Below are 18473 nucleotides of genomic sequence, written 5' to 3' on the forward strand. Positions count from 1 at the left end.
ATACCTATAAACTTGGACGATCAGATCGGCAGGACGTATAGTTAGACGATTTTTGAAATGAAAAAAAAAATTGGACATATTTTCCGAAAATTTGTCCTAGGCGATTTTTTTTTTGACTTTGGACGACTTGTGACTTGGATGAAAACGGACTTAGACGTTATTTCGATTATGCCCCTCTATGTATTTTTTTATTATTATCTATAGTGGATTTCCTTTTTTTTTAATTTTAGTGTAGTTCCTAACTTTTTTTTAATTATTTACAATTGGAATTAAAATTATGGAATAGGTTATTACAATTTCCAAAGTTAGTAATAGGATAAATTTAATTGAAGTAAACACGTTATCACGCTATTTTCTACACAAAGCTGCGTTTGGTGTTTCTCTCAATTATCCGCCTTTACCAGCACATTTTGGCATCCTCCTTTGTAGCATCGGCTTCCAAATCAGGGCTCTGTTGAACCCAAAAACGACATGCTGTGGGAATATTTAAGTGTTAATTGATAAGTGATTTTCGATATCGTGTGCAAAAAATTCTCACACGCATCCTGTTACAAAAAGTACGCTCTGAGGTATATTGAAGCACTGGACAGAGAAATAAATTTTAGCTGTTTATGAATTTGCAGAGGAGATTTGGATTTAATTGTACTCATTGTAATTTACTCATTGTAATTTATTACAGCACGAGAGGTCCTGCGATGTTCTTAATGATCACACCCGCATGGGATAAGGTCCACAAGAAATGCCCCTGTGAGGGCTTCGGTTTTTGAAACAGGAAGTAAACTGAGAAATCTCATTTATATTTCACAACATTTTTGTTGCATTACTATTCATGTTGCCACTTTGGTGATATGTGTTAATCCCCATTTATGTGATGAGTTTTTGACAGAACAGCTGTGATATTTTCATTATATTACAAATTAGGGATTTTGTTTTTTAATTAGTAAAGCAGCACAACATACCTCTCTCCTGCTGGCTATAATCTATTATTACTGCAGCTTTTGAAATCCCAGAGCTTTGAAATACAGTGGTGGCAGCAGACAGTGTAAGGAAAGTACATATGTTTTGCTATTCACCTTAGGAAGGAAGGAAGGAAGGGAGGGAGGAAGAAGGACTATTCCTTCCCAATACCTACATTTTTCACACTAGTACAAATACTCAATATGATGAGAAAAAGCCATCTATTTGAAAGAGTAAGAACTGCAGACTATGAATCGTTTTGGGTAGCAGCATCCTCTTGGGAGTAGCATAGCAAAGAATGTTGAGTTAGGAAGGGAAAGGATGACTGATTTTTATATATAAAGTAAGTCTTACCTTTTTGTATAAATTCTCTATGGATGCCCAGTCTTGTGAGTAAAGGAAATAGAACCCATATGCTCATGATATATGCTGAGCAAAGACCCTTCTGTGTGAATATGATCAAACCAAAACACCAAACTGTCAGCGAGACATCGAAAAACAGCTCCCCCAGGTAGTGAGCATTCACATTCTGAAAATTAAAAAAAGGGACAGAGCAGATGTACACTGCAATCAATAGTCAACCAAAGATAAATTTTCTTTACATATATACATGTATATATATATATATTTTAACTGAATATGAATGGGAGCAGCAGGGAGGAAAAACTACCATGGACAGCAAACTTCCTATTAACTTTGAAAACAGTATACCATTGTTGCAGGAACATAGCTCATGCCATAAGCTATGCTGCAAATGATTTAGACAACTTGGAGAGGAAGCAGTAGCAGGCTGAGAACTAATGAAACCAGGCTTCAAATGCTGCTGACCCTCCTAACTTTACACTAGTCACTTCATCTTCCATTTTCTCATCATAACTCTGCCTTAGCTCTGTCTAAAATATACCCCAAGAGGCTTTTTTTCTTTTCACAGAGTGCCTATGACAAAATAGTCACCTTTATCTAACTTTAAGTCTATTTTATAAAGGTAACCCAGGCACTAGTGCTGCAAAAAATCCTTACTTTCTCTGAAGATACAACACAATGGCCTGGATTCTGTATAGGACACCCAGTCTCAGAAGCCGATGGGCGTTCTATATAGAATCGGGTCTAAAGTCACCTAAAATAATCCAATTCTGTAACCGACGTCCATGTTACAGATGCCGGTTAGACAATCGGGTTATTGTAGACATGGCCACTACACTTATTGCGGCAAAGGATCTCCCTGCTGCGATAAGTATAGCGGTTGCGGCTGCAGTCACTGGTTCCCCCCCCCCCCCGAACGAACACGGCAGGAGGGATGCCCAATCTCTCCTGCCTGGAACCCCCCCCCAAAGTTCACCGGTAGGAGGGTGCCCAATCCCTCCTGCCAGAACCACCCCTACCCTCCCCTGACCCCCCAACTAAACCCCCCACCCCCTCCCCCAATGAACCCCCCCCAACCCCTGCTTCCCTGCCCCACCCCTCACCCCTGCTAACCTTTAAAAATGGCTAGTCAGATGGGTCTTTCCACCAGTCGGCCAGCAGGCATGCCTCAGTCAGAATGAGGTGGGCCTGCCCCTTCTCGGAGCATTGTTTATAATTGTTTCCAACATTTTGCCCGACACTGAATTTAGGCTTACCAGTCTGTAATTTCCTCGATCTCCTCTGGAACCCTTTTTAAGGGGAGTCAGGAGGTCGTCAGAGATAACAGAGATATGACAGCAGTGGCGGGAAGGGTGTCTGAGGGGGGGTTACTTGACAGCGGAAGAGAGTGAACATCTCTCCCACTGCCGGGTGGGTGTCGGGTGGGTTTTGCGGTGGGAGAGACTTGATGGCAGAAGTGGGCATCTCTTCCGCTGCCTGGGAGGAGGGGTTTGCTTTATGGCAGTGGAGGAAGTGGGCATCCCTCCTGCTGCCTGGTGGGTGTTGGGAGGGTGGGGTTGCTTGACGTCAACGGCAGAAAGGAGTGGGCATCCCCTCCTGCCCATCTTTTTTTTTAATTTATAATTCTTTATTCATTTTTGACTCTTGCAACAAGTGTACAATATTCAATCCGATAATTTGTACAAATCACTTGACATTCTTAACAATTATTATCCACGATTTGGGGGTCTATTTTTAATTTTTTGTGTGTGTGTGTTTATTCTGTGCATGTGCTGATCGATATCACCAGTGATCGGTACATGCAAATTCAGCAATCCTCTATGACTCTCCATCAACCTCATTTGCATGCACAGTTTTTTTTAAGAATGACTCACCTTTTTGAAGTCATTACAGTAGTGGCCATGACAGCGGCCCGCTTGTCAGATTTTACCAGCAACATTTGAAAATCTTCCCCTATATGATTAACATATTTCTTTGGAAGAAAAACAAGTAGGTATCCTGCCACTGGCTGAAGCAATACTGGTATGCTTCTAAATAACGAATCACTACTTTATAACTACTACTTTTGATCGCTTTATCAGCAGTAAATCAGCAATTAATGTAGATCAGATTTCCTCCTTATGTTAGTGAGAGCTAAGCAGCAGACACTGCACTTACCACAAAGAACCACCTCTTCGCTATTGTGTGCACAAGGATTATTTTGGTCAGAGCTGCGGCTCCATAGAGACTGATGGAAACATAGAAGTGGGTATACCAAAAGAGAGAATACCCTGTTAATGAAACGAACACTGCTATGATGAGAACTGTACATAAAGTGGTAAACCAGCTTAGCAGTAGGATGCCAATTCCATACAGAAGGTCCTTTATATAGCTGATGCCTAAATTGGGGAGGGGGAAGGGAGGAAGAAGAAAAAAGTCCATTCTTAATTATAATTAAAATTTACAGGAAGGTGATGAAACTAAAATTGATTTTGTATTGTGATATCCAGAGCACGTTATAAACTATAGTGAAGTTATATACAGAGTTGTGAAAAATCCCACTGTAACTAAATCCAGTGCTGGAATTTCCAACGTCCAGGTAGGAAAAGACACTATGAAATGTCTAAACCCGTGGTGAAACCAGAGCATGCTATCTTATCCTACTCTACATTATTAAAAGTTACAATTCCATTTTCCAATTATCATTCTGTGCTTTTTTTTAATCAGCAACAGTCCTGAATGGCAGTTTTCTCCCTTTCACAATTACACAAGTTTGAACTAAATTCAAGCCCAAAACAAAAACTCAGAAATAAACCTCTGTTTTCATTCTCTTCCATCTATGCTAGTATTAATTGGCTTTACTCTTCACAGTGTTCTCCCCAGGGCCTTTCAGCCGGGCGCTCCGCCCAGCTAATTTAGATGAGCGCCCGGCTGTAATCTCGATGGCAATCCTGCTGCTGCTGCTGCCTTCTGCTCAACATTAAAAAAAAAAAAAAAACCTTCTCACCGGTTTGGAGATTTACCGGGCTGACTCGGCACAGCTTGAATCGCAGGAGCCTGACTTTTTTTTTTTTTTTTTAGTTTTTAACGCCAGCAAGCGACTTGAACCCATGCTCCGGGGCTCTAACATGTGAATGCCGCTTCTCTCCGAAACCGGAAGTCACGTCCCGAGGGGGGAAGAGAAGGGAAGTCGGCATGCACACGCCCCGGAGCATGGGTTCGCTATAGGAGACAGCTTACAACTTGCTCTTGATTGCTTCGGGCTTTCCTCACTGCCGGGTCCCAGTGTTCCCTCTAAGGCAGGGGTGTCAAAGTCCCTCCTCGAGGGCCGGAATCCAGTCGGGTTTTCAGGATTTCCCCAATGAATCTGCATTGAAAGCAGTGCATGCAAATAGATCTCATGCAGATTCATTGGGGAAATCCTGAAAACCCGACTGGATTCTGGCCCTCGAGGACCGACTTTGACACCTGTGCTCTAAGGTGAGCGCATGAGCGATCGCTCACTATTTTCAGTGGCGTCGCTCATGCTTCTTCTGGTGTCGCTCACTCGAGCGGAGGTGAGAGGAAGCGGCGGCGGTCTGCCCTGCTCGCCTAAGATGCAGCAGCGGCGACTCCTTTCTTGATCCCCGCAATCAGTGGCGTATTTAGTGGGGGGCGGTCCGCCCCTTGGTCTCATTGGTGTAACGCCGGCCCTGCAGCTCCGGACTTCCCCGCACCTTCTCCCCCCCCCCCCCCTTCGGATCGCTATTATTTTAAATGTTATGGCGGCGGCGCTGTATCCATTAGTGGAGACGTCTAACCTCGGCCTGCCCCGGAACTCTTACTGCAACAGTGACTTCCTGTTCCTGCCTAGACGGGCGGCTGCTGCAGTAAGAGTTTCGGGGCAGGCCGAGGTTAGATGTCTCCACTGATGGATACAGCTCCGCGGCTATAACATTTAAAATAATAGCGATCCGAAGGGGGGGGGAGAAGGTGCGGGGAAGTCCGGAGCTGCAGGGCCGACGTTAGAGGGAGTAAGAGTTGATGGTGCCGCAGGGTCCCGCGGGGGGGGGGGGGGGAGGAAGGAAGAAGAGGAACCGAAGCATGGCAATTGTGGGGACGTCCAGAGCTGCAGGGAAGAGTGTTGCGGTACCCAGCTGGAGGGAGAAGGAAGATGAGGGAGGGAATGAAAGGAGATGCCAGGGCTTGGAGGGTAGGAGGAAGGTATGCCAGACTAAGGGAAAAGGAAGGGGGAGATGTGAGAGCATGGAGGGGGAGCGAAAGATGGAAGAAAAGGAGAGAGATGCCAGAGAATCAAGGAAGGGGAGATACCAGACTATGGGGTGCAAAGGAAAGAAAGGAGAAGAGAGAGATGCCAGAGCATAGGGGATGCGGTGGTGACAGAGAGAAAAAAATGGAGAGGTGGCAGAGCTGACTGGCTTTGGGGGTGGGCAAAATCTGGAAGGCAGTGGGGGGGATATAAGAAGGAGGCACTGGGGGCACAAAGGACATGGGAAGGAGGCACTGGGGGCACTATGGACACGGGATGGGAGCACTAAGGACATGGGAAGGAGGGAGGGAATAGAAAGGGACAATTGTTGGGCCTGAGTGCAGAAAGAAAGAAAGGATACACAGTCAATTAATAGATGTCCCCTTTTGATGAAAAAAATAAATGGTCACGTTACCACTGACTTACTTTCTCTTCAGCAGAGTCAGCATCCGCGCTAAGGTGCAGGAAGGTCCCGCGATGACTCGTCTGCTGGCTCTGCTCTGGAAGAAGTAAGTTACGTCGGAGGGGGTGGACCCGGCAGACGCAGTCATTGCGGGACTTTGCCGCAACTCCCTGCGTCTGCCGGGTCCACCCCCTCCAACGTAACTTACTTCTTCCAGAGCAGAGCCAGCAGACGAGTCATCGCGGGCCCTTCCAGCATGCGGCTGCTGAGTCCGCTCTAGAGCAAGTACATCAGAGTGGGGTGGATTGGCAGCAGGCAGCTACAATCATCGCGGGACCTTGCTGCATGAAGGGAGAGAAAGGAGCAGGACTGCTGGAATGGAAGAGTGGTGGAGGGAAAGAAAAGGGGCAGGGTGGTATGGAAGGGTGGTGCTGATGGAATTGATCTACAGAGAAAGGGGAGAGACATAAGGGGGAAGGATATTGGAGGGAAAGAAAGGGGGAAGATGCTGATTGAAGAGGGGTGGATGGAGGGAGAAAGGGCAGACATTGGATGGTAGTGGGGAGCCTATGCTGGATGGAAGTGCAGATGGGAGAGATAAGGGAGCAAATGCCAGAAGGAAATGGGAGGAGAGAAAGAGGGGAGCAGATGCTGGATGATAAGTGGATAGAGAGAGGAGAAGATACTAGATGGAAGGGTTGGAGAAAGAGGGTACATGATGGAAGGAGGGGATAAATAAAAGGAGGACACGATGGGGAGAAAAGGATTGAGTTAGGGAAACACTGGAGGGGTGAGGGAAAGAGGTGGCAAGCTTTAGGTAGACAGTAAAAAAGGACATTGATGAGAGGGTAGTAAGAACATAATCTAGACAGATGCAGAAAATAAATTGAAAAGGGAAAAAAGGGAAAGGGATTGCAGAGGAGAGGTGTGGGAGAGGGAAGGAGAGGAGAGAGATGCCAGACCAATGGGGGTGAAAGGAGAGATGGAAGGGGGAGGCATACAGTTTCTGGAAGGGGCATAGAAGGAGAGAAGATGCCATATAGGGGAAGAGAGACGGCAGACAGTGGATGGAAGGAAGAGAGTTACAAGAAGATGAGGAAAGCAGAAACCACAGAAGACAAAGGTAGAAAAAAATTTCTATTTATTTATTGCTTTAGGAGACATGTGTCACTGTTTTTGTGAAGCATTGTATGCAGAGTCCAGCTTCTTGCTGGTTCAATTTAACCTTTGTCTATGTATTTTTATTTTATCCCCCCTTTTACAAAACTGTGAAGCGTTTTTAGCACCAGCCGTGGTGGTAGCAGCTCCGATGCTCAGAATTTTATGAGCATCAGAGCTGTTACCTCTGTAGCTAAAATCCACACTACAGTTTTGTAAAAGAGGGAGGGGTTAGTTTGTGATTATATATTCCATACTAGGCGAAGGTGTGTTCTGTGTGTTCGAAAGACATAGTTTTCTGTTAGGATTGACGGTGTAGGATTGATCTGTGCTGGTCTGGCTTGTTTAGTTTTACAATGGGTGTATTGATGTACTGTTCACTGCAATATGTAAGATGCTGCCTTTTCCTAGGTACTCATGTGTGACGTGTGGCTTGTTACTAAAAATCATGTTTTTCGTACAGATGGGGGGTGTGCCAAAAACTGATGGGCCCCGGGTGTTACATATGCTAGGTACACCACTGCATTATGTAAAGATACCAGAAAGCTGGCGAAGCAAAAACTTTAAGTAAATTGTTATTCTTCTAAGTTTTGAGTATTTAACCCTCCCACAATCTCATGGGCACTCGTTTCAAGTTTCTTGAGATTTTGATTTAAACGCAATATCAAATATTTTCAATGTGTATAACAAAAATAAATTTTGGGAAATAAATAAAACCATTTGAACAATAAACATACAAACATATCCATAGATGATTAAAAATACATAAGGAGTACAAGGATAAACTACATTTGTTTAAAAATGCGTCCTCCGTGCCTGCTCATAAATTTGTGGAATATGTAACTTGTCGCTCATGCATATTTTTTTTTGCACACACCTCATCAATCCTTAGAGGGAACATTGGTCCTGCCTACTTTCTGTTTCCGTGAAGGCAGGACCCGGCAATGAGGAAGGCCCGAAGCAAGCGAGAGCAGCGAGTTGTAAGCTTCCCTCCGTTGCTGACTTATGGAAGTTAGGTCAGCGATAGAAGGAAGCTTACAACTTGCCTTAGTCCAGCTCTGCACAACATGCGGCCCAAAACGGATCTCACTGCCGATATGGCTCTCACTCCGCTCTCCTTTGAAGATCAGCTCAGGAGGCAAGATTTAGCCCGAGATCAGATGAGCATTAAAGGGCATCTGAGCAGATTGAGGAGAACATGTCCTGTTTTTCCATGCCTAAAAATACTACCTTGTCTAATGTAATCTCTGATCAGATCCTTAAGAGCGATGCAACTATGTATGCTGGACAGTCTCCTCCAGTAAACAGAGCTTTAAAGCCTGCAGCCATACAGAACCAGATGGTCAAAGGGCTCCAAAGTGTAGTATTGCCAAGGGATCTGTCTCACAAGTTTCTGCTGCTGGCAGATGTAAACACAGCACAAGAAATAGAGACTTGTGGCATTCTATGTGGAAAGCTGATGCATAATGAATTTACTATTACCCATGTAATAGTGCCAAAGCAGTCTGCTGGACCAGACTACAGTACAGTGATATGGAGAATGTGGAAGAATTATTCAGTGTTCAAGATCAATATGATCTCCTCACAGAATAAAGACGGAGAGAAAGAGAGAAGTCTGGACCAAAGGGGAAAGACAGGAGGCAGATACTGGAGAGGGGGGAGAGAAGGGAAGGAGATAGAGATGTCAGACCATGGGGTGGAGTGGGAAGGAAGGAAGGAAAGGAGAAGAGAGAGATGCCAGAGCATAGGGGAAGGGTGGAGACAAAAAATGGAGAGGGGTTAAAGCTGAAATAAATCATGTACAAAGGAGAGAAAGGGCACAGAATATAGAGTTTATTGAAGGGACATAGAAAGAGGGAAGATACCATATGGAACAGAGAGAGGGCAGACACTGGATGGAAAAGGCAGAAAGGGTGGACAGTGGATGCAAGGGGCAGAGATAGGATGGACAGTAGATGGAAGGGGTAGGGAGAGAGAGGGCAGAGGCAGGGTGGAAGAGGCAAAGAGAGAGGACAGATGTTGCATGGAAGGGAGCGAGGACAAATGCTAAATAGAAAGAAGAGAGTGAAGAGAAGATGACTAAAGCAGAAACGACAAAAGGTAGAAAAATATTTTTGCTGCTTTACGTAGAATCAAGTAGTATTGTAACTGTATTGATTAAAATTTATCAATAGGAAATGGAAATAAGGCAATTTTGGGGGGGAATAAACCCCTTTCCTCAGGTCAGGACAGGATACCATAACAGCTGTATACTGTACTGTCTTGAAGAAAGATTTGGCCTCTGAAAGCTAATTGAAAAATGGATTAGTCCAATAAAATGGTATTTTCATATTTCTCATTATTTTATTTCTATTTGTTAATTTGTAAAGTGGTGACTTATGTAGAAGTTTTTTTCAAATTTACATCTACTGTCTTTATATTTTGCACAGTATTAGGGGACATGTGTCACTGTTTCTATGGTGTTGCATTGTATGCAGAGTCTGGTTTCTTTGTTCAGTTTAACTTTTGTCTACATATTTCTATTTTTAGTTTGTGATTATTCCATATTGGGCGAGGGTGTATCTGTGTTCTGTGTGTATGAAAAGGACATGGTTTTCTGTTAGCATCGACTACGGGATCAATTGACTGTGTAGGATCTGGTTTGTTTAGTTTTACAACGCGTATGTTGGTGCTATCGTGCTCACTGCAGTGTTTAAGATGCTGCCTTTTCCTAGATGCACCCTTATTGTGTGACTCATGGATTATTACTAAAAAATATCTTTTTTATATAGAGGAGGGTTTGTTAAAAAAATGATTAGCACTGGCTGTCATATATACTAGGTACACCACTGGATTTAATGATCCTATTCTAACTTTACTGTTGACATAGGTGTTGTCCCCCCAACACACAGACACACCCATTATAAAGAATTAAATTAAAGTTGTATTATCATCAAGCAGCTTTCAAATGACATTATAAGCAAATAAAAATAAAATATATTTTATACATTGCTAATTATTACCTGCATCTTTACCTATACTGTTTTGCCCTAGCTCTTACTTTGCAGTATAGCAAAATAAAAAAGAAGCAGATAAAGATCAATCACACAGGTGCCCTTCAAGGCTCAGTAACACCTATGCATAAATTATGTGGAAGAGGTCTGGAAGTGGAGATAGCATCTATTTCATATCCTCAGTGAGACCTCAGGAAGGAACCTAGTGATCAAAACATTATTAGAGGTGTTGTACAGCCATTTCTTGTATGACTGGATGAGCTATATTTATCTCTTTTTTTTTTAGTTGTTTAAATTCATGCAGAAATAAATGGTTAGATTGAACCTAATGACTTTATTAACGCATTTCCCTTTTTTAAACCGCTATACTATTTGAAAGAGGGTGAATATCTAATTATTCACTTCTAGAATTGGATACTTCTTAAATTTAGTAAAGTGTCAAACCTTAAAAAAGGAAGTCATATCGAGCATTGGAAAATAATAATAATTAACTAATAAAAATAGTATACATTTAATTTTCCCCACTACCAAATTTCCCCACCCCGCCCACTCGGCTACTTTTTCATGCCACCCGGCTGGAAAAAATTTCTGGGGAGAACACTGCTTCAAGTAAGAAGTATTTTTACTGGCCACACTCACAGGTGCTGGAACGAATGCTAGGTGAGGGAAGTTGCAACACTCCGTATATACAAGATTATTTTATTCATGGGTCAAAAATTCTTCAGTATCACCATTATTAAAAAAAACCAAAACACATAACCACCCCCAAACATACACTTCCCTGATAACTACAAACAGCAATAACATAAACCAGGGGTAGGGAACTCCGGTCCTCGAGAGCCATATTCCAGTCGGGTTTTCAGGATATCCCCAATGAATATGCATTGAAAGCAGTGCATGCAAATAGATCTCATGCATATTCATTGGGGAAATCCTGAAAATCCGACTGGAATATGGCTCTCGAGGACCGGAGTTCCCTACTCCTGAAAACTGATCTCACTTATAAGTTGAACTTCATCCCAGTTGGTAAATTTTAGTATATTAAAAACTTAGCTACACCGCTTGTTTGCAGAGCAAACTGCATAAAACAAAGGTCATAAATAAATTTAATCCTTTCTGGTGACTTGAGGGCTGCTCTTTAACACCTTTCCCCACAAGTGTAAGAGCAGGGATTCACCTCAACCATTCTTGGGAGAGGAGAGGGTGCTGCCAGAGCCACCTGGAATCAATTATTGCATTCTTTTTAAAATTATTTTCTTCCTCAAAATGAACTCATGGCCGATCTGCATGGCGACTCAAAAGATGTGGTATTCACCCACTACACACAGCCATCAGCTGCTTTGTTTCTGTTATATACCGCCAATTAGGTAGCACTGGTCAATCTTAAGCTATGGCAGAGTTTGCGCTTATGAGATCTACTACTGTACGGAGACCAGTGATTAACAGAGCAAAGAGATGCTTTATCCTCTTAATGTGACCTCTTCGCACTGACATTCACTATTATGGTCCCAAACAGGCAGAATAAAGCCATGTTGCTAAGACCAGTGGTTCCCAACCTTGTCCTGGAGGACCACCAGGCCAGTCGGGTTTTCAGGATAGCCCTAATGAATATGCATGGAGCTGATTTGCATGCCTGGCATCTCCATTATATGCAAATCTCTCTCATGCATATTCATTAGGGTTATCCTGAAAACCCAACTGGCCTGGTGATCCTCCAGGATAGGGTTGGGAACCACTGGCTAAGACCATGCTAAGGCCATGTTGCTAAGACCAAAGTTTTGCCACTGTCTTTTTTGGTCAATGATCATAACATTTTAAATGACCTGAGAATGCTACCTAGAGCAATATGTTTACTGCTCTCAGAAGCTCAAGAAGACATTAATCCACCCTTCTATTCACAGTAAGACTAGTTAGATGGGGTTTAAAGCTACAATAGTTAGGTCAGGCACAACATCAATGGGAGAACCTACCAAAGAGAGATATGTAGGTATAACATGAATGCACCAAACAGGCTAATGATTTGCACAATCAAATCTTCCAGTTTCTCAAATTTTGTAGTACTGAATATCTACCAAACCCTTTTCTTGAACCTGCAAAAGTCTGTACTGTATATTTACTGAAAGCCTTTGTTTTTGATGAGTGATTGGAAAATGTAAGATATGGTATATAGCATACCATCAACAACAGAGCCATCAAACCTTTTATTACAACTTAGAAGTACAAATGGAAGAATGGGAAAGCAGAAAGTTAGGTGATCCGAGTTAATACTTTACCTACAGTATGTGAAACCATTTTAGCAAAATGCTACTGGAATGTGAAAATGGCTTTAAATGGAAATCCCAAGATAAAATCTAAGTTACTTACTTAAAGTACATGTTCTCCGAGGACAGCAGGCATACTGTATATTAACACAATATCAAACATCTCAGATCTATGTGGATTACAAATTTAATCTACTGAATAACATACATTCATAAAATCATAAAAACCACTCATTTATTTCAACCTTATATTTCTCAAAGTCAAATCAGTTTAGATATTCTTCAAAAAGTATCACCTTGACAATCTTTCTAAATTTGAGCTAATTCATACTCCATCTCACTTTCAATGGAATGCTATTCCATACAGCAACTGATTGATATTGAAAAGTAGAGGTAAACATTTTCTTATATTTCACTCCTTTAACTGAGGGATAATTTAACTTTAGACAATTCCTATAATTAAAAGATGATTTCTTAAAAGACAAGGCTATTAGTTGAATCAAATAGGAAGGCACCCAACCACGACAGATCTTAAAAATTAAAATACTCACTTTAAATCTAATTCTGTCTTCTATTTGCAGCCAATATAAATAATTAAAATTAAAACAGAAAGGCACCAAAAAGAGAAAAACTGAAGTGCTGAGGAGAGATTAAAAAGAATCTCTCTGCTCCATAGAAAATGGTAGACTGCTGGTTCCACGCTCAAGCGTCAGGCGGGAAGGTACCACCATACGCGCAGTGGGGGCACTACTCATAGATTTAAAGTGACAGTGTACTATGGCAATATCCACACTGGGCTCCATGAATGACATCACTCACATGTGAGAATATTATGCCTGTTAGACCTCGGAGAATTGCCCACCTCCAATAATCGCCCATCCCCTGCTTCAGGACCCAAAACCCCTGAAAATTTGATTTTAAAACCAAATCAAGATACCCCCAATAATTATGACTGGAGTCGCCATTCAACAAATTACATTTAATTGGAAGAATTGGAGCAGATTGAATTACAATTTCTGGTGGAATTCTTTGTGTCATATATATAAAATGGAAAGAATAATAGCCACACAGAAAGGACATTTTAATAAATTTCAGGATGTTTGGGGGCCATTGGCAGAATATTGTAATGAGTAGATTTCTTTTTTCCCTTAATAATATAATTGAAAATGAGGGGATAGGGATGGAGGATTCTTTTTTTATTTTAAAAATCTTTATTCATTTTACATCTTACAACAAGTGTAACAATAAATAACAATTGAAATTAAATACATCACTTGAATCACTATCATATTCAACATTAAAATTTTTAACCCGCTCCCTCCCATCCCAACCATAACCTATGCAATCATAAACATCATATACAATATTCTTTACTATTGATCTAAACATTTGATAAAATTCTAAAATCCCTCCCCCCACCCCCTCCTTTGCATTGTACTTATAATGGAAAATGGTATCTATTCATTACAATAACTTGTCAATGGCCCCCAGATCTCATTAAATTTATTGTAATTCCCTCTTTGTATAGCAATTGCTCTTTCCATTTTATAAATGTGACACAATGAATTCCACCAGAAACAATAATTGAATCTACTCCAATTCTTCCAATTAAATGTGATTTGTTGTATGGCGACTCCTGTCATGATCAATAAAAGCTTATTATTGTTTGATGAAATTTGACTTCATGCCCTCATTCCGAATACAATTGTATCATAAGATAATGCCACATGGTTCTCCAATAAACGATTTATTTGACTCCAAATAGATTTCCAAAAGGCTAAGATAAAGGGACTAGAGAATGACACGGGGAGCGATCCCCGCAGGGAGCAGCGGCGTGGCTGCGGTTTGGCTGCGGGTTATGGAGACTCCAAAGCCAAATCGCCGCAGACACGGGGACAAAAGTTTTCACCGCCCGCAAAAACGGTGAAAAGATTTGTCCCCGCAGGCCAATGTACCCCCTTCTAGGAACCGCTATTTACCTGTGTTTCACCGTGCTCCTCATTTGTCAGATCAACCCTTCCTGCCAATAGAACTCGCCCCCCCCCCCCCCCGACGATCGCCGGCAGGAAGGTGCTCAGCCCTTCATGCCGACAGAACCAGCCCTCCCCAACGATCGCGGCAGGAGGGTACCCATCCCCTCCTGCCTACCCCAACAGCCCCCCCGACGATCGCAGCAGGAGGATATCCAACCCCTCCTGCCAGCTCCCCAACAGCCCCCCTATGATCACTGGTAGGAGGGTGCCCAACCCCTCCTGCCGGCCCCCCCAACGCCCCCCTATATCGCCAATAGGAGGGTGCCCAACCCCTCCTGCCGGACCCTCCCCCAACAAACCCCGCCATCCCGAAACACCACCCTTAGTCTTACTTTCCAAGTTGGACCGGATAGCTCCTCGCTCGTCTGGCCAGCAGGCCTGCCTCTGTCCAAATGAGGCGGGCCCGCCCCTCCCCTCCCCTGCCTAACCCACAGGATCCTAGGCCTGATTGGCCCAAGCACCTAAGGCCCCTCCTATAGCGGGAGTGGCTTTAGGTGCCTAGACCAATCAGGCCCTAGGATCCTGTGGGTTGGGCAGGGTAGGGGCGGGCCCGCCTCATTTGGACGGAGGCAAGCCTGCTGGCCATACGTGTGAGGAGCCGTCCGGTCCAACTTGGAAAGTAAGACTAAGGGGGTTCCGGGGTGGGAGGGTTCGTTGGGGGGGGGGTCCAGCAGGAGGGGTTGGGTACCCTCCTGCCGGCGATCTTAGGGGAGGCCATTGGGAGGACCGGCAGGAGGGGTTGGGTACCCTTCTGCTGCGATTGTCGGGAGGGCCGTTGGGGGGGGTCTACAGGAGGGGTTGGGTGCCCTCCTGCCGTGATCGCTGGGGGGAGGGGAGACTTGCAGCCGTAGCCGCGGTCACTATGCTAATCACGGCAGGGAGATCTTTGCCGCGATTAGGTACAGTGGCCGCGTCTACTTACCATGTAGGCTAACATTGTAAGCATTAAAAGTACATGTCGTGTTTGTTTTTGTATAGTTATTAACTAATATTTAACTAAGTTTTAAAGAATGTTTCCTTTATACGTAAATAAAGAAAAGTATATAAAATCGTACCCGTTTGAGGCTTTTATGTATGCAGCGGTGACGGTGACGGGGCGGTGAATGGGGTTGCGGTGACGGGGCGGTGAATGGGGTGGCGGTGACGGGACGGTGAAGGGAATGGCGGTGACGGGGCGGTGCAGAGGATGGTGAGACGGGGACGGGGCGGTGACGGGGACCAATTTTTTCACTGTGTCATTCTCTAAAAGGGACAATAAAATAATAAATGATCTAGAGTCCCAACTTCGAGACTACAATGCCAGCATCTATTAGATTTAGAGCTATTCAACTTTTGCATTCTAACTGGGGTCCAAAAAGCTCTATGTAAGAGAAAAAAAATCAAGTTTGTCTCATAGATGCGGACACTGTAGATCTCATCCTCCAAGGCCAAATTCGTGGCCATTGAGATGCAGAAATCTGATGCTTAATCTCAATGCTCCAAATATCTCTAAGACCAGTTTTAGGCTTCTTTTTAACTAATCCATTTATCAATTTATACCACTGTGCAGCCTGGTGTCCTAGTCCACCTGAAAGCATAAGAACTCCAGGCTATATTGATTGTTAAGAGTTTTCCATTCAGGGAACCCCGCCTGAATGGCCTTGACGCAGCCTTTGCAGCAAAACGTTGGCGGGAGCGGACCTATGAGGACAGCAGATTCTTAGAGACATTTCAACTTTTCAACTTATACAATCCCTGCCTAAGCTAAGTTATCATTTTTTGGTTATTTATTGAAGGACATCAGCAGGCAGGAGGGGGAGGGAGGCCAATGAGGCTGTTTCCCTTTCTAGTGCGGCTGATAAGCTAACTGCTGGCAGCGCACAGGGATCTGAGGCCCCTCCTCTTAGAAAGAGACATTGAGCAGTTCATGCTTGATTAAGCCTAGAGATTGAGTTGGAACACTGGCACTGATCCACATTTGAATAGTCAGAGTGTATGTACAGAGAGTTATTATATTTTATAGCAGTTTTTCTCTCTGATTCCTACATATTATATATTGAGGACCCAATACATACCCTGGCGCAAAATATAGTCTTGATGATACCCATAAAAATTGGGAAAATTTCCCCACCCTCTGTAATTGGTTTTTGTAAAGATACTAGAGCAATTCTAGGAGTTTTACCTAGCCAAACAAATTTGGTAAGAATACTGCTTAACTTTTAATAAAAGAGTCCTCAAAAAAAAAAAAAAACTGGTAACATACTCATTTGATAACAAAACACAGGCAATATCATCATTTTAATCATTTGGATTCTCCCCCACCAAGAAAGATATAAAGGATTCCATTGCTCGCACATTTCTGTTACCTTCTGCAATAAAGATTTTTCATTCTCTTTCATTGTGTCTTCCAGCGTTTTTTTAATCCAAATTCCTAAATACAGTCATACCTCGGTTTACGAGTGCACCGGTTTGCGAGTGTTTTCCAAGACGAGCAAAACATTCGTAAAATCGGCGCCTCGGAAACAGAGTTTGACTCGATTTACGAGCGCCATCCCCCGCAATCCGGCATCCCCCCACTCATGTCGTCCCCCCCTCCCGCGATCCTACATCCCCCTGAGCACCGAAACGAAATCCCTTACCCCGATTGGGCACCGGCACCAGCACCAACAGATAGGACATGCCGGTGCCGGTGACTGAAGATCCTCCCTCTTCTGGGCTGGGCAGTACGTCGGAGATCCTCCCTCTTGCCTGTGCTGGGCTGGACTGGGCCTTGAGCATTTGCGCATGCTCAAGGCCTTCTGGTCTCGCTCTCTCCGAGATTCTGAATCTAAGAATCTCAGAGAGAGTGTAACTAGAAGGCCTTGAGCATGCGCAAATGCCCAAGGCCCAGTCCAGCCCAGCACAGGCAAGAAGGAGGATCTCTGACGCACCGCCCAGCCATTTTGCAGGGGGGATGCCAGATCGCAGGAAGGAGGGTATGGAACAGCATCGGTGGCCTCAAGGGGGGGTGGGAATGGAGCAGCGCCGATAGCCTCGGGGGGGGGGGAGGATGTTGAAACGGATCAAAGCGAGTATCCCTTACTTCCTATGGGGCAACTCGCTTTGATATACGAGCAATTTGGTTTACGAGCATACTTCTGGAATGAATTATGCTCGTAAACCAAGGTTCCACTGTACTTTAAACCATCTTCTTTCCATACAAAAGAAGATGAATCAAACAATCCTTTTGTGCAATGCACGTTTAAAGGAAGAACTTCTGATTTACTCCAATTTATCTTATAACCTGAGAATTTTCCAAATTTTTCAATCAATTCAAGTAAGCATGGAATGGATGTTTCAGGATTTCTCAAATGAAGCAATATATCATCTGCATACGCAGAGACCTTATATTCCCGATCTGAATAAGGAATACCCTGTATTTCCTTTACTTGTTGAATAGCTAATAACAAGGGTTCTAATACAATATCAAAAAGCAAAGGAGACAGGGGACAGCCTTGTCTAACCCCCTCTGCAAACTAAAACGTTCTGAAAAATTATTATTAATATACAATCTAGCAGCAGGAGAGCTATACAATGTTTGAATCATTCGTATAAAACCTGAACCTATTTCAAACCATTCCATAGATTGATACATGAAGGTCCATTCCACCCGATCAAAGGCCTTTTCTGCATCCAAGGACACAGAAAAAGCCGAATCATTCATGGCTTTTGTTAAGTTCAACATATGAAAAGCCAATCTGGTGTTATTAGATGAATGTCTCTTAGCAACAAATCCAGTTTGGTGCATATCGATAATAAAGGGAGAGCCTTGGCTAAGCATAAAGCCAATATCTTAGCCAAAAGTCTTCCATCTACATTGATTAATGAGATAGGCCTGTAGTTTGAAACCAAAGTGGGATCTTTATTTGGCTTTGGCAAAACTATAGTTAATGACTCTGCCATAGTACCTATAATGCAACCCTTAGTTAGTTGAGTCTGATACAAATTTAATAAATGTGGTAATAGGGTACTTTGAAATGATTTATAAAACTCTACTGTGAAACCATCTGGAGCGGATCCAACTCTAAGAGACTTCAACACTGTTTCTAATTATTTTAA

The 18473-nt window shown here is 43.3% G+C and overlaps 1 protein-coding gene across 1 annotated transcript in view; it reads right to left on the reverse strand.

Annotated features, from left to right (window-relative positions):
• ERMP1 (endoplasmic reticulum metallopeptidase 1) overlaps positions 1–18473 on the reverse strand; it is a 189571-nt gene that overhangs the window by 80882 nt on the left and 90216 nt on the right. Inside the window, exons 8-9 of the mRNA XM_033925775.1 lie at positions 3478–3698; positions 1312–1486 (exon numbers count right to left, since the gene is read on the reverse strand). Coding sequence (XP_033781666.1) covers positions 1312–1486; positions 3478–3698 — 396 coding nt within the window. The remainder of the gene's footprint in view (positions 1–1311; positions 1487–3477; positions 3699–18473) is intronic.

Source organism: Geotrypetes seraphini, chromosome 1, assembly GCF_902459505.1.
Source record: "Geotrypetes seraphini chromosome 1, aGeoSer1.1, whole genome shotgun sequence".
NCBI classification, from domain to species: Eukaryota; Metazoa; Chordata; class Amphibia; order Gymnophiona; family Dermophiidae; genus Geotrypetes; species Geotrypetes seraphini.